Source organism: Dromaius novaehollandiae, chromosome 6 (genome assembly GCF_036370855.1).
Source record: "Dromaius novaehollandiae isolate bDroNov1 chromosome 6, bDroNov1.hap1, whole genome shotgun sequence".
NCBI classification, from domain to species: Eukaryota; Metazoa; Chordata; class Aves; order Casuariiformes; family Dromaiidae; genus Dromaius; species Dromaius novaehollandiae.
Genome location: NC_088103.1, coordinates 40611753 through 40633865, shown reverse-complemented (window position 1 = coordinate 40633865; position 22113 = coordinate 40611753). Strand labels below are relative to the sequence as shown.

At 38.4% G+C, this 22113-nt stretch overlaps 1 protein-coding gene across 5 annotated transcripts; it reads right to left on the bottom strand.

Annotated features, from left to right (window-relative positions):
* Nucleotides 1-1146: 1146 nt before the first annotated feature.
* LOC112980930 (pancreatic lipase-related protein 2-like) lies at nucleotides 1147-21735 on the bottom strand. Of its 5 annotated transcripts, none has more exons than XM_064514277.1 (15): nucleotides 21647-21735; nucleotides 17101-17200; nucleotides 15861-15988; nucleotides 14305-14353; nucleotides 13312-13466; nucleotides 11563-11688; nucleotides 9905-10039; nucleotides 7553-7661; nucleotides 6178-6294; nucleotides 5965-6087; nucleotides 5035-5153; nucleotides 4086-4215; nucleotides 3700-3811; nucleotides 2453-2620; nucleotides 1147-1316 (listed from the first exon to the last, which is right to left on the bottom strand). In XM_064514277.1, exons 3-15 carry the CDS (start codon nucleotides 15924-15926, stop codon nucleotides 1253-1255), a joined length of 1473 nt encoding a protein of 490 aa, XP_064370347.1. In that variant the 5' UTR covers nucleotides 15927-15988; nucleotides 17101-17200; nucleotides 21647-21735; the 3' UTR covers nucleotides 1147-1252. The 5 variants fall into 5 exon arrangements, with proteins under 5 accessions (XP_064370347.1, XP_064370349.1, XP_064370350.1 ...); XM_064514279.1 differs by having other exon boundaries at nucleotides 13312-13427; XM_064514280.1 differs by lacking the exon at nucleotides 14305-14353.
* Between the last annotated feature and the right edge of the window lie 378 nt (nucleotides 21736-22113).

Sequence of the window (22113 nt, the reverse complement as noted above, 5' to 3'; positions counted from 1 at the left end):
TCTAGCTAGACTTTGCGCCACTGATCACAACCCTCTGAGCTCAGCTGTTCAGACAGTTTTCAATCCCCTTTGCTGTCTGCACATCTAGCCTGTACTTCATCAGCTTGCCTATGAGGATATTATGGGAGCCAGAGTGAAAATCCTTACTGAAGTCAAGGCAGACAACATCCGCTGCTCTCACCTTCTTCAATCATCTACCAAGCCAGGCATTTCATCATAGAAGGCTATAAGGTTAAGTATGACTCCCCCGTTGTGAATCCATGCTGACTACCCCCAGTCACCTTCTTGTCCTTCATGTGCCTTCTTCAAGTCCTCAGGCACCCATCCCAGTCACCATCACCTTTCAAAGATGATTGGGAGTCTTCTTGCAAAGACATTGGCCAGCTCCCTCAGCACTTGTGAGTGCATCCCATCAGGGTCTCTGGACTTGTATATGTCCAGTTTGCTTAGGTGATGCCTAATCCGATCCTCCTCCAGGAGGGAAAGTCTTCCTTTCTCCAAACTTTCTCCCTGGTCTCCTGGGCTAGGGATTTCTGAAGGCTGGTCTCACCAGTAAAGACTGAGGCAAAGAAAGCATTCAGCATCTCAGCCTTTTCTATCTCCTTTGTCACCAGGGCCCCCATCCCATTTAGCAGTGTGCCCATATTTTCCCTAGTCTTCCTTTTGCTACTGATGTACCTATAGAAGCCTTTCTTGTCTTTCTTTGATAACCCTCATCAGATTAAACTCCAAATGGGTTTTGGCTTTTCTAGGCCCGTCCCTGTATGCTCCAATGATGTCCCTATATTCGTCCCAGAATATTCCTCTCTCTGCAAGTGTGTTCTTCACGTGTATAGCTTCTGCTGTTACCATCAGAGGAACCATCAGGGGTCACATTTTTTGGAAAAAAAAAAGACAACTAGAAAATTGTGTCTTTTTGTGTACCATTCTTGTTAGCCATGGCAAAAAATATGAATTGCAACTGGAAGAAGGTATAGAAAAAGGCTAGCAGAATAATCAGAGGAACTGAAGGCCTGTTTTACGGAAGGGAATAGAATTGCTTCCATCGTTATGAGTGTGATAAACTTAAAATAGTTACTTCACGTGTAAAAAACATGCCCAAATGTGTTTGCACAGAACTGAAAAAACAAAGGAAGCTACAGCCAATTTAAGAATGAGTTTTCCTTTAATAGCCACATGTACAAACATTCCTGTACAGAGGACTGATTGTTTACCCAGCTGCAGTATAGAGAACAGTTGTACCTAATGACTTCTAGCAAGACGTAAGTAACTGGGGAACTCCATATGTCACAGTTCCATGGCCACAAAAGGTTGATCTGGAAAGGAAAACAAGTTAAATCAATATTTTTCTTTTTTTTCCAAACAAAAACAAAGAAAAAAGAAAAAGTGTCAGCTGTTACCTTGAAGGTAGTCAGTTTGATCTATAAACCTATTTAAGCCTTCCTAAAAGCCTGGTGTAGTGCATATTACGGTTTGCATAATAGCAGTAACGACGTGAATTTCCTTCTTCTGGGGACAAGCTGTAAATTTTGGTTCTTGATACATGAATAAAATTCATCTGCAGAGTCACAGAAATAGAGCTCTAGATAACCCATCAGGAGACCATCTCGTTAAACTCCCTTTATTGAGACCAGATGTTTAACTAGACTGTCCCAACCAAAGCTCCAACCAAAGCTTTGCAGCTTTCTTCAGGAGTTCACAGGATTTCATCAGCTTTTCTACATAACCCATGCCAATATCTAATTACAAGAAAGTTTTTCCTAATATCTAACTTGTATCTCATCTGTTGTAAAATACATCAATTAATTCTTGACCTAAACTCAGTGGATATGTGGAACAGTTGACTGTGGCCCTCCGCAGCTAGCTTATGCATCAATGAAGACTGTTTTTATGCCTCTCTTCAAACTTCTCTTTATTTGACTAAGAAAACATTTCCTTCAGCTGCTCCACATATATCATGTTTTCTAAACATCTTGGTAGTTTTCTGGACTTCAATCTGTCTACATCTTTCCTGAAATATATTGTACAAACTTGAAAATGGCTGTCCTCCTGGTTACAGCCTCACCACCGTTAATTAATTAGAATAATTACTCCCTGGATCTTCTGTACAACACTCCTGGTAGTACACCTGAGAATGCGATTTACTTTATCTTGAACAGCACTGTAGCGTTGGTTTGTACTCGTTTTTTTGTGGCACCATATACTATCCAAATCATCTTCTGCTGTATTCCTTTCCAGACAATTATTCCTTGTTTTGTATTTGAACATTTGATTTTCTGTGCAAAGTGCAATACTTTGTCATTGTCATTACTGAATTAAATTTCATTCATTGTTGATTCTAAACCACGTGTTCAATTTATCAAGACTGTTTTTCAGTCATGTCTACTAGAGTTGCCGCACTCTTTCCCATTCCTTCTGATACTGATGTTGTCTGTAAAAGGTATATGCTTACCTATGTCCATCTCCTCCATGAATTATATTGACAGTGTCTGCTCCCAGTCTTGCCCAAAGCAGGGTGAATGGAGTTTTAATCCAGAGAAATTCAACTTTTTTAATAAGTTTAGGGTTAATTTCAACATCAAGGTATTTTGTATAAATTTGGTCTTGAGAGAGGACTCCACTGCAAATAGAATGAAGACAGCAATGCTAACTGAAATAACTTAGAGGTTACTAAGCTAAGTCACGTTCTCCAGAGCACTTGGGTTGTTCACTTTGTTACAACAGAAATTTGCACTTTTACTATTATTTGCAGCAGCACAGAGCACTGAATCAGGACTCTGTTGTGTTATGCCTTGAACGGTAGAGGATGCAAAGAAACACAGAAAACTTCTAATTTATATGTGGTAGGAGAACATCAGGAAACAATAAGGGTAACAGGTCTGTCATCAGGGTTCTGAGCTCCTCAGCAGCCTGAGAGTGTTGAGTTTTTATCACAGCATGACAGGTTCAGGTACGTTTTTCAGAGAAGACTGTGGAGAAAAATTGTGAACTTCTGTGGGGTTTTGATCTGTGTGCACCTGAAGAGGATCATAGGAGATACATGGAAATGCTTATTTCAGAGGAGGTAAAAAAGATGGTAGGAGTTGCTATTTTGATAGTGAACAAGAGATGATATGATAGGCTGTGAATGACATTCATTGGCCAGACCTATATGTGCCATTTATAAAGGAGTGATGTCTGTTAGTGTAGCACAGGGAAGAAGGACGTATCTGCTTTGCAAATTTGATAAATTCAGGCCTTGCATGAGATCATACAGCAAGTCACCAGCAGAGCACAGCGTCTTGTCAGCGTGTGGAGTGAATACACTAACAAGCTTGACGTTATGCTAGTGTGGGAGCAGTTGTGCTAATGTGTGTAGGAAACTGGTGTGAACTGTAAGAATTGTGTGCTTTCTAGAGGTATAGATCTTTTTTTAAGAGCAGCTCAAAGAAACAGCGCCTCTTCTGTCAAACTGGACTCATAATTTATTGTTGAAGTCTCAGAACACATGAAAAGGAAATGGCTTCCATTCCCATGCTGTAAGCATCTGTCAGCCCTCATAGGCCTTATCTATGTGACAACTTTTGTCCATATCTGATGTTAACTAGAATGACTGCAACAAAGAATATATGTTTGCACTGCTTAAATATGTGAAAGACGTGTAGATTAAGGACAGCAACACTAAATGCTCTAGTGAAATATTAATTTAATTTAACTTACCTGGTAATTTGATATTCTTTTGTGTTTCCCTCTGTGTCATGGAAAACTAGGTTTATGTCTCCCCTCGTTCTCTTTACACCAGACAGTTTGATAAACACTCTTTGTCTCCAGCCTATGTAAGAAAAAGAAACTAAAACTAGATTGTCATTGATACATGAGATCTAAAAATGCCAGTAAATGGGAAAGTTCTTTTTTTATAAACAGGATTTGTTCATGTTAGCAAATGAAAGACTCAGGGAGCCTGAATTCCGATGATTAATTCAGCACTTTTTTTCAGAGATCTTAGCAGATGTTTATGATAGCAACAAAAGTGTGTGGCTATAAATCATGTCAAAGCAATCCCTTTTCAAACATGTGCCCAGCTGTTACAGACCTTCTCCACTTACTAGTAAAAGGTGGGTCTGCTGCTGTATTTAAAAAATACTTTTGGTTTATTCTCTTCAGTTTAGCTGGAAATCTGTCAGCATAGTGTCCCATCATTGGGCATCCTTCCTGGGGACATGGGAAACAGTCCCCCTAGGAAAAATAAGAACATCAGTTAATGAGGAGTATTTTTTTTTTTCATCCCAACTCTGATAAAATTAAGAATCAAGACATTGTTCCAATCTTGCAAAGCTGTAGCAGTGCTTTGCATTGTTATATCTTACCCAAGTGGGTGTGAAATGAGCAGATTTGATACCTGTGTGGATGATGATCTGAAACTCCCTGTTTCAAATATTTTTCAGCTGGAGTTTGGGACAAAATATAAGCCAAATATACCTTTCCAGTGGAAAAGAACCTGCCTGCATCCATGCTGCAACATAATATTGGGGGAAAAAGTAGCGTGTGTATTTTAAGCATCATTTATTGATGCATTTACTTACAGGCAAATCAGAGCATTTCATAGGTGCTCTAATCAGTGCCCACTGTAAATTAGAGAATGTTTAGGGCTTTTGGAAGCTTCAGCTGTCTTGTCTTACAGCTGAGAGTTCGTAGGGTAGATATAGCTAACCTATATGGTCTTTGCATAAAGGTTTAGGTTGAGGATTGCGTGGGGTTTAGTTTCTTTCCTATTCTGGTGGTATGATCCTTCAAGATTCCTTATCCAAAGCACAGGGGAATAGCTGATGGAGCCACTGTGTCCTGTGCCTCACTGCACACTTCTTGCTACCAGCCAGCACTGGTTCTGTGGTGACTGGGTTGATTTCTCATCTCAGTTCTGCTGCTAGTTGGATAATGTGAGAGCAGAACTACCACAGCATTCAAGTGCTCTGTGTATATAGCATCATCTATCATGAATGCAGAGACCTTGATTATTTTTTTACAGTTTGTCTGTTCCTGAGCTGATATACTTACTGACTCAAAGGACTTGTATGTTTCACAGGGATATCCAATGAATCCAGTGGGATAGAGGATACTTTCAAAATAAAACTCATGGCTGCGTGAGTGATGGCACCCTCCGATGACTATAGCATCTGTTGGAACAAATTTTATGAACATCTGTGAAATAATCTCCTGTTATCTTATAAAAGAGTTGTACTTGCCCTTCCATTAAAATAGCTAAACCACAGAGTAAAACAGTAGCAGAGTCTTGTAATACATTTTTGTGTGAATTTACACCTTTCTAGTTGCAGTAGAAGCCAGTGTTTTGACTTATCTGAAGAACTGTGTGCCAGTTTGCCCAAGATTTCAAGGGAGATGTGTTGGTCTGTTATCAGCTTTAGTCCCTTTTAAGAAGACAGCCATACATATATAGTACCACAGAAGGCTGCAAAGTGCAGTTTAAAAAGGGTTAATAGAACAAGGAGAATCCACCAGCCTTCTACTGACAATTCCAAACCCTGTGAAGAGAGAGAAGTCTCTAGTGGAGACTTCTCTGAAGACACTTTTGCCTAATTCATGCCTTGCGGATGTTGGATGCTCCTTGAAGTCTCTGCAAGAAGCCAAATACGGTCGTGTCATGCTGCAGGTCTAGTCATGATGCTGGTCTCTCTCTGCCTAGAAAACTTCCTTTTGGGGTTATTGCACTTTGACTTTCAAATTCCAGAAGCGAAGCCTAGGCCTGTATTATATTCCTGATCATTCCTTTCTCTACAGTGCTCCCTGGGTAGCACTGCTCTAAACTAGCTTTTGTTGTGTCATATTTCCTTTTTTTTTACTTATGACTAAATAGGAAAAAAAAATTGTTTTGTTGTTTTTATCTCCCAAACTGATAGTTACTGTCACGGTTCATGTTTCAGAACTGAGAGAAGAGAAAATATTTGAATGTTGGAAATGTGTATTTACCTGCAATGAGAGCCTCAAAATCACTTTGTTTCATCTGCAGAATTAAATCATTGCATCCAGGCATTACAGTTCCTCCATTTGGGTAGAAGTCAAGGTGACCAGTGGTGTTATACATTCCAAGCCCTGAGATACATATGTGATGATGTCAGTGTTTTAAGATACCCCTGTGACATGCCCACCTCTGCAGATATTTGCTTGCACATGAACACTTACCTACAGCAGGAAAGCGGGCACCATTACTGTGAATAACATCAACCAGTCTTGCATCTGAAGGGTCCAGTCTCACCTCAGGAGGAGTACCTTCAAAAAAAGGCCCAGCAGGGTCCAAACCTAAACAAAAACATTTATTGACTGGGGGAGGGATGGAAAATTTAAATATACTAATATATGTCTTTTTCCAACTTATAATGTCAGGCATAAATAATGCACTAGACATGTTGAATAATACTGAGAATTCTAAGCTGGACTGAACCAAATGTGCTATAATATGGACTGCATACTGCAGTCATTCCAACAGAATGCAAACTCACTCCAACAGAAGCAAAATATTTTCCAATAGAATATAAAAAGGCATTGTATTACTACAAAGGATAGATTTTGTTACGAGTGATCTCATTACTGGCCTGACAAGTGTTATGAATAGGAAAACTAAGGATTTTTGATATGTTGCTTTGCCTTAGTGTAGTGGTTAATGCAGTCCAATGAATGACAGTAATGTTACAAATATATTAACAGAGTTCTTTAGAGTTAAAGGACTTTAAAGAGTTTTAACCTAATAAGAGATGGAAGATAAAATATTTACCCCTGTTTCTGAGAAGCATAGAGTTTGCCCACTCTCATGTAAGGTGTCTGCAGGAGAGCCCATAATTTAATTCCTGTCTCTTAGCCTAGTGGTTTACAACTGTATGACTTTTTGCTATTAATACCAATAATGAATCATATTGTACACTAAAGTATTTAGCAGTAATGCACCTGGAGAAGAGACATGTAAAAGAGTAACAGAAGTGGATCTGTACATTGTTGACTCATCTTTTTGCCAGCATGTGCCCACAAGCACATAACTGATGCTATTTAAAAAAGTATATTATAGGAGCAACTTAAGTTACTGCTTTTCAGCTGGCCTGTATTCATGACAAACAATGAAGAAAAAAAACGATAATATTCATTAGTGGAGCTCAGATTATCGTTGCTTGAAGCATGCAAATTCTTTGTAATTTTTCTAGTTCTGACTATTCTTCTGATAATACCAAAACTACTACTAAAGTAATACTGATAAAAATATTATATCATTGTATTTTCAACTAACAATTGAAAAGATACATGCTGAATAGCTGCATTGGCTTTTCAATTAGAAATTGGTTTGCTTACTCATTATAAAAGCCAGGAGGAATGAACCAGGACATTTAGAGGAAGAATGCAATTGACTGGCTAGAGTAAGCCCACAGCCATGGTGCAAGTGCCATACTGTTATTGAAATGATTAAAATGCTCTCACTGCAATTGGTCTGGCTGGGACAATTCAGAGCATTGCAACTTTCTTTCCTTTAGAAACATAGCATCCTGTATGTGCCTCTCCGTAAGTAGCCTACCTGTTATTCGTCTGATGCCTTGGGTTCTTCTTCCTGCTTCTCCTGCAGTATGTGCACCAAGACTGTGGCCAATTAAATGGATTTCAGAAGGGGAGTACTTGAAGATTTTCTAATTATTAAGGGCAGGGGGAAGGAGGAGGGGAGAGAGACACACAACACAATTGTTTAAATATCAAGCAAAGATGGTGTCTTACATTGAGGGCTATTGGGAACATCTAGTCTGTCTTCCTGCATACCCAACACTACGTGAGTTCCTTGAATCAATTACTGTCTAAATTACACTAAGATTTGCTAGAAGAAGATCTGGTCTTGAATTTTAAGTATGTGTTTGTGTTATATGTGATGGATCTGCTGTCACAATCCTAGCGTATGGTTACTGTGTTTAGTTACCTGTGGTGTCAAAATAGGAACCTTCTTTCACATTTGGATTAACCCCTAATTTCATCTTCTATAAATATGAACTTGCTTTATCTTCATCAGCTCTATTATGGAGCCCTTTCTTATTGCACATCTGTTTTCCATGTGTATACTTAGAGACTGTAATCATATCACCCCATAACATTTTCACTGAGAAGCTTATAGTTGCGGTGACATTCATTCTTCTCTTCGCTGAACATCATCTGTACAAAACCTGTACTTTTAAATATTACACAAGCTTTGAAGATGGAAATGGAAATTAATCAGTGTGTAGGCTGCATGCAGGGGATACAATTAATTCAGGGACTTGCTGGGGTTTGTAACAATCATAGACAACAAGGATTAATTGCTAATTAGAAGAGGTTTTCACTAAATTTTTTTGTAATGCACATGTCAGAAGAAAAGCTGATTCATAGTATCTGCCTATCTGCCTTTATTGGTAGATGACAGATTCCTCTGAGTAGACTTTTTACTGCAGTACTTCCATTTACAGTGCAGCTTTACTTTTCTAGAAAGCATAGGCAAAAATAAAATTTGATCAAAGTAAATCTGTGTTGTCTGTGAGTAATCCTTACAAGCCTGTTAGGAAAAGATAGACTTAGTCATCCATCTGTGAGAGTCACAGGTGAAGAATTCATTGTGCAAGGTCCTGTTTCAAAGAATTCCTCCAAGTAGGATGGAAACATTCATCGTGTACCTGCACCTAAGCAATGCAGAGTCTATCACGATTCAATTAAATACAAGGGGTTAATATTTGACTGTGAAGCATGTCTGCTAAAGATTTTTAATTTGGATACAAAGGATATGACTTGACTCAGGTAAAATTTTATGTCAAAACCCAGATTTTGGACCAGATGGATGTAGAAGAGAAAACAATTATATGAGTTGTTACACATGAATTATAGTACTCTAAAAGTTTGTAAAATGGGGAAAAGAAAAGAAAATCTAAGAATCATTTATGCAGCAATGGCACTTTTGTAATGGAAGAAAGATAGTCCTAGACTGCAAACAGTGCAGCGAATAGTGCAGTGCAGAGATATTAAATGGAAGGAGGCAGATGGAGAGATCCGATGCTCATCTTCAAGCGACCTAGAAATTTTATACAAAGAGGAAAGATACAGAGACAAATGCATGAGGCCAGATATCAGAGGTTCTGGGTAGTATAGAGTATATTTTACGGGATTCTGGGGAAGTGTGTCCCTGATATCCAGCTGTTTGCAAGGCTAGTACTTTGCCTTGTGGGCTCCAAAATATCTTTTGCAAGACTTTTAAAAATGAGTGCCTACTGATTGGCATCAGTCCATAGACAAGTAGAGGGTCTTATTTTCAGCATTAGCATTAGCAAGTCTTTTTGAAGTCAGTGGGAAAAACTGTTGCTTTTAAACTTTGGAACAAGAAATTTTGTGTTACATACGTAAATGTGAAACCTTGTCTTCAGTAACATGAAGTTCACAAATAGAAGGCAACAGGATAGTTTATTTTGCCTGTAGACAACAAAGCTGGCACTATAAAGTGAGCCTCTGTGGTGCTTCCAGTTCCTGTTAATTTCAGTTGATGCTAAATTAAAATGCTAATTTACTTCTGGCACAAGTTTATAGCCAAACTTTTCTAAGCGCTTAAGTCATATGACATGCTTCACCTCCATCGAATGCCTTCTTGCCTGTGTCATCATATGGAAGTATGTCACCTACTGGTCTTTAATTAATTGCCACATCTTTTCAACTGCTTTAGATTAATTTGTGTCTTCTGTGGCTGTGTGAAGTCCTCACAGAGTTAATATTTATTATAATTAGCTGAGTCTCAACTACTTCCATTGTACAACACTTCCTCAAGCACTGGCTGACCATACTGGACAAGGTTAAAAATCAAAGCAGTAGTATCATAATCCAACCATATCTACTTGTGAATTGTAGGTTGTAAAGCTGTGTCTTTTACCTGTAGCGTTTTTATGAAATAAGCAACCTCAGCCCCAATCACACGGATGTTTCTCACTGCACTGACATAGGTGCCTTTTGCACCCTCTTTCCAATCAACAGCAATGCAGTTCATATTTTCCACCTCCAGTAACAGCTGGCATGGAAACACATAAAACAAAGTATTTAAAGAAATTTAAAGAAACATAAAATAGCAAATAGAGATGCAACTTAAATCAGAATGAACAATTACATTTTAATTTCATCATGGAATTTCTTTTCTCCACAAACAGAACACTTCACTGTAGCCTGTACTGAAACAAGAATCTCCTCACAAAACTGAATATAGCAAGTTATGCATCCAAAAAGTCTCAATTTTTAAAGACAACAATCAAGCTATTCTAGTTTTTAAACCATTTGTATACATATTTGAAATAAAGTGGAAAGACAATACAACTGCACAGTAGCTGCTATGTGCTATATGTGAATTTCTTTGAGGGTCACCAGTAGTTTAACTAAAGATAATAGGAAATAGACTTATTTTTCAAGTGTCTTTGAAGCTGAGAAAGTCATATTAGACCGGAAAGGCTCTGAGCAAAGCAGGAAGTTTTTATTTTAGCAAAGATAGCTAATGTACTAGTCACTCCTGTATTGTCACAGTCTTACAGAGATCACTGATTTTTCCACCAGAAGAATCATATATTAAGGTCTGTTATAGCTTTCTGTTACTAAGGCTTACTTAACTTTCAGGGAACAACAAGGAGTGGAAACAATTAACACAGGGTAGACAGCTGAATGTACATGACAAGGAAAACAGAAGCTTAAAATGATAATGCATTGAATCCTGAACTGCCTTCTCTCTCTTTTATGCACACCACAACAACAGTTTGTAGTGTGGAGAGGCAGTTAGAATTGCTGTTTCTTTTCAGCTAGAAAATTTTGAAATTTAAGATTTTAGATTAAAATTTCTCATAGATTTTTGAACAAAGATAGTTTTGCTGATCTGTGACTGTGTGTTCTGCAGTGATCTTTTTCTAGTCTGTCCCTTTCCCTGCCAGTGTGGAAGGAGGAGAAACTACAGGAGGTTTTGTTTAATCTTTCAGAGTCAAGACTAACATTAACATAGTAAACTCTGTTGTCCAGAGTGCAGCAGCTCTATATTGTCTTAGCCTCCCCATCTCAGTTTTAGAGTCTTGATTGCATTGCACTCTGGAGTGAAACAAAAAGCTTAAAAAAAAAAAAACAGTTTTGGGAAGAACTGAATAGGGCTGAAACTTAATAGTGTTTGTAGATTGAAACTGGAACTTTATAATGAGGAAGGTCTTTTGGCTGAAGGATGTTTTAGTCATTCCTAATGAAAGACAAGTAATTAGCCTGTCTAATCTGATGTTCTGATACCAGCTTGGAGATTGGAAACATCTATCTTCATTTTGTTGCTTTGATCTAATTCAGAGTTTAGGAATGAAAACTCTCCAGAGTTGCACGTTGTCAGAAATGACCAAGAAGCCTTGACTATGCATCACCAGCATTTTGACCTGGGTGAAATTTATTTCTTGGATGGTATCTTCTGACAACACTTTCTGGTGGATTGCAAAATGGAAGGTGTACATTAGCGTCTAAGTGATAATGTTTGAATGCAGCTACAGCTGCTGATGGAAATCAGAAGATAATCTCTCATACCAAGCACATTTCTACCACCCAGCCTTTTTTTCCAGTGCTGCCAAATCCATGAATGATGAAGGAGGTTTTCCTGCGTGAGGAAAAGTAGGAGTTTTGGATGGTTGAGGAGTTTATCGCTGAGATCACCTATGTGAAGAAAACAAAAAAGAAAGTTAGATCTTTTATCTATTCCCCCTTTTAAAGAAGGTAGCAAAATACCATGTCAGCAAGGCTGTCCCCTCTGTAGGACTTACAGAACTCCCTTGAACGGTCAAAGTCTTTAATTTTTGGAAGCTGGTTGCCTCAGTATCTCACCCTTCTCAGTTCCAACACAGCTTCCAAAGAAGCTGTGCCTCCATGTATTTTCTGCTGCCCCTATCTATTCCTCTTAATGCAGAAAGAGCCTCCTTATGCAGCATATGAAACAGTCTAAAAGAGCCACAGCGTCACATGATACGTATTGGCCTGAGTTGGATGAGTTCCTCCACAGAGCAGTTCACCAGCTCCATACCTCCTTGCTTCTGCCCTTCTCCTGACCTGATCTTTGGCTTCGGTATGCTGCTCTGCATCTAAGAAATGGCTTTTGTCTGTACCAGTGATGTTTCTACAGGTGTTTTTGTATTAGCTACTCCAGAAAGGCTGAAAGAATTTCATACTATATGTAATAGTGGTAAACCTGATCTTGGTCCACCACACATGGCTGCAAACTGTTTAATTATATTCCTTCCTTTTACTCTAAGAATCATCTCTGACCATCTGTATTGTTTTCAGATAAATATAGGGGCTGTGATGCAAGCTCAGGGAGTTTGGATGTGGAAGGACTGTGCCCTAAGATCATACATAGATCTAAGTTTAATGGCAGGGAACTAGTGCAAGGTATATTTTGTCTCATCTTATTTTATCAAGAACAGAAATGCCCGAGTAGCCTACTGGTGAGTGTAGATTGTATACTTGCTTGTCCCTGCTCTGCAATTATTACAAGTATAACTTTTCATCCTTAGAGAACCTGAGCTTGATTCTTAGCATAGCAACCAGGATTGTTGCAAGCTGTGATGTCTACAGTGACAGCGATGTCATCATAGTTCACGCCAGTGGAATCCTAAGTGTTTCGGTACAGCACAGATGACAAACTCTGGGAGCCTGCAAAGGATTTAGCAGCTTCATGTGCGTTTGCTAAATTGGTGTGGTCCCAGCCCAGAGTCTTACAAGTTCCTAGGCACTGCTCTGCTCAGTATTACAAGGAATAAGCAACTTGAGTGATTCTGTCTTATTTGCAGAATGGAGAAAGGCAGGTAAGAATGTAAAAATGACTCAGATTTTGAGAAGGAATGCAGGTTTTGAAATTGTACTGAAATTGTTCTGCTTCAGACTTGCTTTTATTTTTTAAAAGTCACAATATGTCTCTGACTCAATTTCTCCTTGTGTAAGCAATCAACATTTCCTCCCCTATCTAAATACCCAGAGGGCTGCTTATTTGAACAAGCCCTTGCCTTTCCTGAGAGTGCTAAATGCAGGCGAAAGTTAGTGCTCTATAAGCCACATGCTTGCATAGGAAAATGCTAGGAAAGCTCTTGTGTCTTACAGCTACTTCACTTTTTTTTTTTTTTTTTTTTTTTAATGCTTTACCCCAAATAGCTTCAAAGGTCATTCATTACCTTCAAACTATCTTCCAATTCTGACTTGTTTGCCTATGATGAGTGACATAGACTTTTTAAACAAGTTTACAAACGTGTAGGTTTAGTCTATTCTTGATGTTAAAATAAATATCACCTGTGAGTTATTTCCTGTTTCTCTTGTGTAGAGAGAAAAGCTGGTGTTCATATGCTCTGGAGAGTCAGGCAAACCTTTCAGAGGTCTCCCTGGTATCCCAGCCCAGGGTGGGTCATCTGAAAAACAGCCAAGCCTATCGTAGCAAATTTCTTTACCTAGAGAACACAAAACGGCTTGTTAGTATTTTGGAATCTCTTACAGCTAGATGATGTATTTGAGACTGCAACAGCCTGAGAAGCAAAAAACTAAGGATTTAATTTTATGAATTAATTTTGAAACTCAGATTCATTCTTTTTTTGTTTATGGACATTGCCTGAAGCAGGTAACAAAATGAAAGCTAAATGATTTGAGGTTAAACCAAGAAAAGACCAGGACGTTCCTTTGACAGCATTTTCTAGGCTTGTGTGTGTATGTATGTATGTATGTATGTGTGTGTATATATTTAAATCTCTTTTAAGAAATGCTCATTAGACTTGCTTTTGCACACTTTCTGCTCCAAGGCTGTGTGTTTCTAGGAATGAAGGACATTTATGCAGTAACCTTCCATTGTGAATGATATTATCATTTATTTTAAGATACCAGTCTTTTTGAGGTCAAAATAGGTCTTTTACTCACTTATGCCCAACTCTTCATTTCTAGCACCATTTGTCACACTAACCATTCTGTTACTAGACTGTTCCTTAAAAACAGCAGTTGCCTGTAAAAGACAGCTCATGCACTGTCTTGATAGAACAAGGGCATATGACTGTAAAATTCTCCTCCACAAATTTTCAACACAATTTTATATCTCTTGTATTCTTAAGAAAGAAATTTAAATGGAGTAGAGCCTTTAGCCTTAGTTCTATACACAGTAATGGACATTGTTATACAACAATACACAAATCATACCACAACTTCAATGTAAAGGAAAATACTAGTCATTGTATCATATATGTTATTTATTTTGTCTTTACTCCACTTCTAGTGACAGCTTTTATAGATATTGTATCTCACCTGTTACTGGGCCAAGGAGATAAAATGCAATAATGCACAGTCCAATCACCTAAATCAAATTGAATACACAGGTTAAGCATTTTACTTAGAGTGATTTATTCTTTTTTAAAAGAGTATAATACAAGGGAAGACGTAAAGTCCTGAACCTGGTGGGGAATAACCCCATGTACCAGTACATGTAAAGGGTTGGGGCCAAGCAGGTAGAAAGCAGCTTTGTGAAAACACACCTGGACGTCCTGGTGGACACCAAGCTGAACGTGAGCCAGCAACGCACCCTTATGGCAAAGGCAGTCAACGGCATACGAGGCTACATTAAAAGGCGCATTACCAGTAGGCTGAAGGAGGTGATCCTTCTCTCCTCAGTTTTGCTCTGCTTTCTTTTTCCTACACAACCAATGATGGATACAAGTTGCTGAGGGAGTTAAATGGATCATGAGCTTCTATTTTGCCAGCCACGAGGAGACAGGTAGGAGGTGTGGTAGAGCAAAGACAGTGATATGCATACCTTTATAGAAGTCTGCATACTCAGTAGCTTCCTCAGGCTGTTTGTGCTGCTCTTACCCGGTGCTCTCTGCATTTCTGCACCTTCGTAACTCCCTCCCTATTCAAATCCCTTCCCTGCACACTTTCCTCATTTGACTTTCCCAGGGCAGGTGTTCCATGTATTTCACCATTCTCCTGCCCTTCTGTTTGCCTCATTCACCGTTCTCAACTTCCTCTTCTAGGAGTTTTGTATAGCATCTGTCCCCCCATTTTACACATTCTGCTTTTCTTGCAGAGCAGTAATTTTGATCTGTCACCCCTGGCCACTGAAACAGATCATGAAATGTAGTTAAGGAAAAAAAATGGTAAATTTAGTAGGTTTAAATTTGGTATGTGGGAAACTGTCTCCAATGGGTATTTTTAGAGATCTGACAGCTTGAGAAAACTGGAAAGCCTGTCCTCTAGAAGTCACTGATGCTACCAAATGCTCTCAGAAACAAAAAGGAAACAATTGAGACTTTCACAGAATACGTCCTTGAAACTTGTGTGCGGAATACCAGACAGGAGATATTTGTGGTCCATCTATTCGCTTTTCTCTGTGGAAGTTGGATTACTTGGCTGTAATTACTTGATTTCCTAGCCAAGCCAGATGGGATAAGCTAGAGTGCAGGCAGCATGGCTCCAAGTACTCTCTAATCAGCTCTGGTAGCTAAAGTCCCTTGTGTGGGTAATAGTTCATTGGTAATGTGGTAGGGCAGAGGAGCAAGCCTAAATATCTAAGCAGTGAACAGAAGTTGCAAAGAGCAGAAGTGAGAGGAAGCATCAGATTTCTTTTGAAGTAGAATTCTATGGCCAATACTAGTATAGCCACTGGTTAAAAAGAAAACCAGCCAGTTGGGAAGAACGGAAAGCAGAGAGGAAAGTTGGCAGTTAGTAAGGCAGAAAAGTATCAGGAGTCAGTCTAAGCAGCTGGTGACAGACAAGAATGGAGAGGTCCTAACCGTTAAAAAAAAAAAAAAAAAACAAAAAAAAACACAACACCACACCACAACACCTCTGTTCAGCTGGAGTACCTGCCAAGAAGTATCCATCGTCACCATCACTGGGTTCTTAGCATGCAGAAAAACCTCAGAAGACATGGCTTGTCGAATGAATTGGAGAGCTCAGTGGGATATGTTTATGGATGGTTGTTCAGCTCAGCCTGTAAAATAATTAAGTATTTAACCAAGAGATCTCATATTCATGCTGAACAATCTGTGTTGAGAACACTATAGCAGGAGGGACAGTGTAATTATTTTTCAGACCCCAGACCTTAGAGACAGCTCTAAAATAGTAGGCTTATGATAAAAATGGATAAAGATTCACAATTTATGGTCTATAGTCTGTGCAGTACCTCTTCTCAGAGCATCTTACAAATAGTAACAATTTTAGAAAGTATGAGAGATTGTTGCTGAACAAGGGTTCAGCAACTTCTTTTCAGATGTTTTTCATTAGAAGACAAAGTGGAAATGAACAGGTAGCTAGATAAGTAATGGAAGATGCAAAAGACTTTTTGTGGAATATTGATCCATCTTTTTGTTAAGAGAGGTGTATAGTTTGAATAGAAGCCAATTTTCTAGTGGGTATGCTTTCTGTATCAGTCAACCTAATGAAAAAAAAAAGAGAGAGTGCAAAGAGGTTAAGAAATTATATCTTTATGAAAGGAGTTGAGGCAGCATGCAATTTTATGGAGGAAATGCTTTCTCTGAGCATTTAAGATGCTTAGTGCTGAAAAAGAGGAACTGGAATGACTTGTTTGTGAATTCAAACTCAGTCTAGCTAGTACTGCTAGCAAGAAGTTTCCTGAATGCTAAACTCGGTTGTTATACTGAGAATGAAATGGACAGAGGATACACACTTCTGAGCCAAAACCAGCACTACCTATTTCCAACAACAGCAACAAAAAGAAGATTGTGAATGTTCACAGACTGACATCCTAATCTATGAGACATACATTGGAGTACGAGTTGTCCTTCACAATAGGCCGCCAAGGCCTCTTTTGGACAGAATTGCTCAACTTGTGATTCATGGGCCACTAGTAGATGGTTTGTGAGATATGAGAAAGTCTGCACAATGATTGTCAACAGTATAATTTAAGTCTCACATGTACCCAAACACCTCAAGATATATGCACAGACATGCACATACAGAATATTCAAGAGAAGCAAGACCAAGTGTCAAGATTTTTAATTATCAGAATGTTTTACAGCTGCAATGAGATTATTATTTGAAACAAAACATTTAATTTATCTAAATACTAAGTATTTTACTCACCATTCTCTTATTATCCAGTCTCCTTCACCGATTAGCTGTAACAGGATACAAGATGGCTGCTGTATTTTATTTTATTTTTTGAAGTACAGATGTGTTAACTCTGTGATTAAAAAAAAAATAAAGGTAGAAAAGATAGAGGTAAAACATCTTTAGGCCATAAAAAGGGAGGAAAAGGGGGAATATTGATAATTAAAAGCTAGAAATCACACAATTTTTATAAGGAAAGCAGCAAGGCCAATAGAAATATTTATGGCCAGTAGAATTAAGATGCGAGTTAAGAAGGAATTTTTCATGTATGGAAGAAGTAAAAGGACACAATGGTTTTGGTCCATTTTTAAATAAAATTGGGCAAAGGACAATGATGCAGCTGAAGAGAGAGGTTTACACTTTTCTTTTGCTCAATGTTTAGCAAAAGCCAGCTGACGTTCATGCCAGAAGAAAAGAAGTATTGATGGCAATACCCTGTTCAGACAATATCTAGATGTGCTGGGGAAAAGCTGACAGAACTAAATGTTCCGAGATCAGCATATTTTGGTAACTCATAGCTGACAGTCTTAAAGCTGTCAAAAAAATCAGTTGACAGTTTTTCTTTAAGTTCTTGAGTAGCAAGAAAATTCCAGAGACAAGTGATTTGAGGAAACTTAATATGCTAACATGTAAAAAAAGATAAGAGAAGTGACCTGTGGATGAATGACCTAATCTGTTGCAAAATAGTGGAACTTTTCACAGGATACTTAATCGTTAAAGAAAGATTGTGAGAAATGCAAAACAAAGTTGTGTAACTGAGTTCAGTTACATGACATGACAAACCAACATGACACTTTTATGTGATCAGCATTCTGACTCTCCGGATACCTTGATTTCAATAAGATGCTCCACTACTTGAGATTTTGTTAAGAAATTAAAAGAGATATACATGCACTATTACACACATTAAGCAGATTTAAAAAAATGAATGCACACGTAAAGTAGATTAAAAATTGAGTAATTATTACATTTCACAATATGATGGCAAAGAACTAGAAGGCAGCTCCTGGATTTGCTGATCATGCATGATCAAAGTGTGATCATGTTATTATAAGGTCAAAAAACACAGCTAATTTAGTTACTCACTACTCATGGGGAATCATCACTGAGTGTGGTTTCAGAAGAATCAGTTCTTGGCATTGCACTATATGCCAACATTCCGCATTGGTATTGCCGGACATCAGCTCATGACTGAAAAAAGTTACTGACATCCAGATTAAGGGATTAGTAAATAAAGAGGACAGGTCTGGACTGTTTTGTGTATTTAGGATTGTTCAGGAAAGTAAATGCAGTCGCACTGCAGATCATATGCACAGAATGGAGGTAAACATTTGAGACAGGAATAACTGAAAAGGCCTTTGAAATCTTGTATTATTAGCATCTTCTGAAGAGAGAGAGTGGTCAAAAGGATTTATACAGTCTTTGTATCCAAATATACAGATGAGGGGGTACTATTTATAGTATATATATTTTATCCAGTATACAGATTTCATTGGTGCTGCACTCACAATTCAAGAGCGATTTTGAAAAATTGGAAAAGGTTGAGATAAAGTCTTCTGGGATGATCATAAGAATGGAAAGAGGGGAATGCAGAACAAGAACTGAAGAGAAGACTGCTTGGCCTAGGAGAACACTGTCTCAGTGTAAATGATTGTTCCACAAAGATATAGCCTGAGACCAGAAGTAGAAATGATTGAACAAGCCATGGAAAAGTGTCAGATATTAGGTCACAGTTTCTAACATATTGTGCTAAAATAGCCATCCAATGGAACTCATAGAGGCAAAAGCATAGCTAGTTTTAAGATGGAGTTTGATCATGTTTTAATGTGAGAGTGAGAAGCAGCAAGGACTAGGGTTGATAATCTAGAGGATGCTTTCCACTTCTTCATCCTACATTTCAAAGAACTGAGAGACCAAACAGGAAGTTAAAGTATAACTTCTGCAGTCTATACCAACGTGGGGAATAACTTTGTTCATAGTAGCGTCTTCAAAGCAAGCAGAGGTAAAACAAGAACAGCTCATTCTGCAATGACAGTCTGCAGTGCTTGCTCATCTTCATCTGCAGACAGAACTAAGCATGGCATCTTCTGTCCCTTCAGTCATACGCTATCTTTGCAATTTTCTGGTCTGTTTTTTTCCCCCATCCTGTATTGAGTTTAAGTTCTTTTTCTTCTTTCAAGCCTCTTTAATTTTCACCCTTTAAGTTTCTGTTTTTCATCTTTTCCTGCCCTACCACTCCAGCCATACTTCTCCCATTTCTTGCTCTGGCATCATGCTTATGCCTAGAAAGTTTTGGTCAGTTTGTCTTTCCAGTGTTTTATTTTTGCCTTTTGTATTTTTTAAGTTCTTGCCTCCTTATAGTTTGGCATGGTGCTCAGTTAATTATGAAAAGCAACACAAAGGAGAACAGGCCATCCAGACTTTAGCATACAAGTTTGGATATGGAAGATACAAGTTAAATTTCCTCTTCTCCTAGAAACTTCTTGTACGGCTTTGAGCTTCAGAAGTATTTAGATAATGCTTGCTAATTTCACACCTGAGCCTTGTAACCCATTACCCAAATGGACAAAAGAAACTAAAGTTAAAAATATTACAACAGTATCTATAGGTCTTATAATGTGGATCATGTAAGCTTTTTTCCCATATTCAAATATGTTCAAATAAAGCAACAAAAAAAAGTACTTTCAGATAAGCTTTGTAGAAATGGTCCTGCCCATTCTTCACAAGCATACAAAGAATACTGCCTTTTCCAGGCACAGTCACTGTTCAATAGCTCAGACACAGAGTATTTGTCCAGACTATCAAATGCTGAAGGCTGGTGTGCACAGTATTGGACAATGTGCTGGTGATACAGTGAACTAGTTCTGGTGAGCAGAGTAATTGGTACAGTTAGTAAAAGACTTCATTTCATCTCTGACTCCTCCTCAGCTCACAGATATGGCTGTAAATTGCCCATAGTGGGGTTCTGATTCCAGATGAAGGCTCTTGGGCACAACTTCAATACAAACAAGTAATAATAAATAGAAGAGCATCTTGGCATTAGCCAGTCCCCCCTCCTGCAAGCTCACCAGGTTTTAGGTACACTTAAATTCTCCAGGAGATAACTTGTCTTAAACGAATAGCTCTGAAACCCACAAATTTAGCATTAGGCAAATCTCTCAGTAAAGATGTCCAGACCCTCTTGTAGATTCCATCCTCCAGATCACCTGACATTGCAGTAGTAAGCAAAACAAGACACAGTTCACATGCACTGTCTGCTTTGGGCAGTAGGAGTGTCTTCTGGGTATCTACTGACTTCCTAAACTGAATATGAGACAATGGACGAAGGCATTAACCTGGAATAACAACTTAGAATGCTGATGCAAATTTTTTTCTGCAGTGTGGGAAGTAGCCCAACAAAAAAAGCAATAAGAATGCAAAGTTGTATGTACATTTGTTCATCATTAGAGATTGCAGTAAAATTTGGCTTATCAAGATGTTTGTGTCTGTCACTTAGAAATGGTGTACAATCCAGTGAAATCTCAGGACAGCAATAAAGAAAACCTATTAAATATTGGGTCCTTGGCTTCCCACTTCAGGGCATTGTGCATTATCTGCTTTGATTTCCTAAATAACAGAGATCTCACCTTGTCTCTACACTGGTATCAGACTTAGAATTTACAGAGACAATTATGATTATTTAATCTGAGTAGCGACATCAAAAAAAGCATGATACAGTTTTGAGAGGTAGCTGTGCTAGTTCAATGCTACCTAAGGAGCTTTCAGCTGATAGGCAGCCACTATCTGGCTATTTGTCTCTCTTTCCAGAAGGGCCTTCACCATTCCTCTTACTGATTAGGCGATTGCCTAATCACCTCTCAGCCCAACACCGTTTGCCTCCCACCATTTCTGAAGTGCAAAACATCCTCTCTTGATGACTAGTCTAAGTTTCTATCGCTCTGTGTGGTGGTCAACTAAAACTTCTTATTTGCCACATGTTTTCACATAAGAGAACTGTAATTCTTCCCCACTTCCATTCTCTTTTTAAATTTGCAGTGCTCCTAATGCATTATTTTATAGCTCATCTAATTTTTCCTCCTTTTTACTTCAACTATTATCTGTGCCCTCACATATTTTCCCTTTAAAAAGAAAAAAACAAAACAAAGCACACACACACATTCTACTTACAATTATCATCATTTTGATCTTCCTTTGAAAAATGTAGATAGATATTCTCTGTCAAACCACCTTAGCCCCACTGAATCCACCCCCTTTTCCTAGCTGCATTACATTATCACTGCCCAGGAATTATCATCTCCTACTGGAATTTTCCAGAATTGAGATGCTACAAGTCTTGTAGCCTCTGTCAGGGTCTCCTCAGGATCACTCTGAGTACTTCTTGTTGCTTTTTGCCTATTGCCTCAGACTATACCATTGAGCCTGCCTTTTATTAAGCAGGGAACCTTACAGACCTCCAGCCACAAACAGCAGTTAGCAAGCACAGTTATCCAAGAAACCTTTAAATTTTTCAGTCACTTACCACTCTGTAGAACATGTTGTTGCTTTGTAACCTCTGCTCAGATAGCTCCCTGTCAAGTCCTGGTTGTTACCAGCTCTTTTCAGCTGGAATCAATCCCACAGCAGTGGGTGTGGACCTGCCCACATGGTATCTAATTACAGGCTTGGTGTGAGCAACTGAGAATCTTTGTAAGAATGATAGTCTTGCTGCTGGATATTAAAATGTTGCTTTTTTCTTGTCTTTTCAGTTCTCTCATCATTTCTAATTTATCAAAACTTTCACCTCATAAAGTTTTGCTATGGATTTAATTAAAAACAAGATAAGCCCATTTCATTCCTAGAGGAGGTTATAGTGTGTAACATTCAAACCAGTCAATTTGAAATACTTAAAGAAGTTAGCCATTTATTGTAAGCTCCTGTTACAGTCAGTGAAGTGAGCCTTCCCTGCAGGGCAGTTCAGAATAGGAGCTTAATTTCACTGCTTTATGT

Excerpts from the sequence above, each read along its gene's own strand:
- LOC112980930 (XM_064514277.1), bottom strand. The coding sequence starts at position 15,926 with ATGTCTTCTGAGGTTTTTCTGCATGCTAAGAACCCAGTGATGGTGACG. Across the intron at positions 11,689-13,311 it reads AAACAGGAAATAACTCACAG|GTGATCTCAGCGATAAACTC; the intron begins GTGATATTTATT and ends TTCTTCACATAG. Across the intron at positions 10,040-11,562 it reads GGGTGGTAGAAATGTGCTTG|CTGTTACTGGAGGTGGAAAA; the intron begins GTATGAGAGATT and ends TTTCCATGCCAG.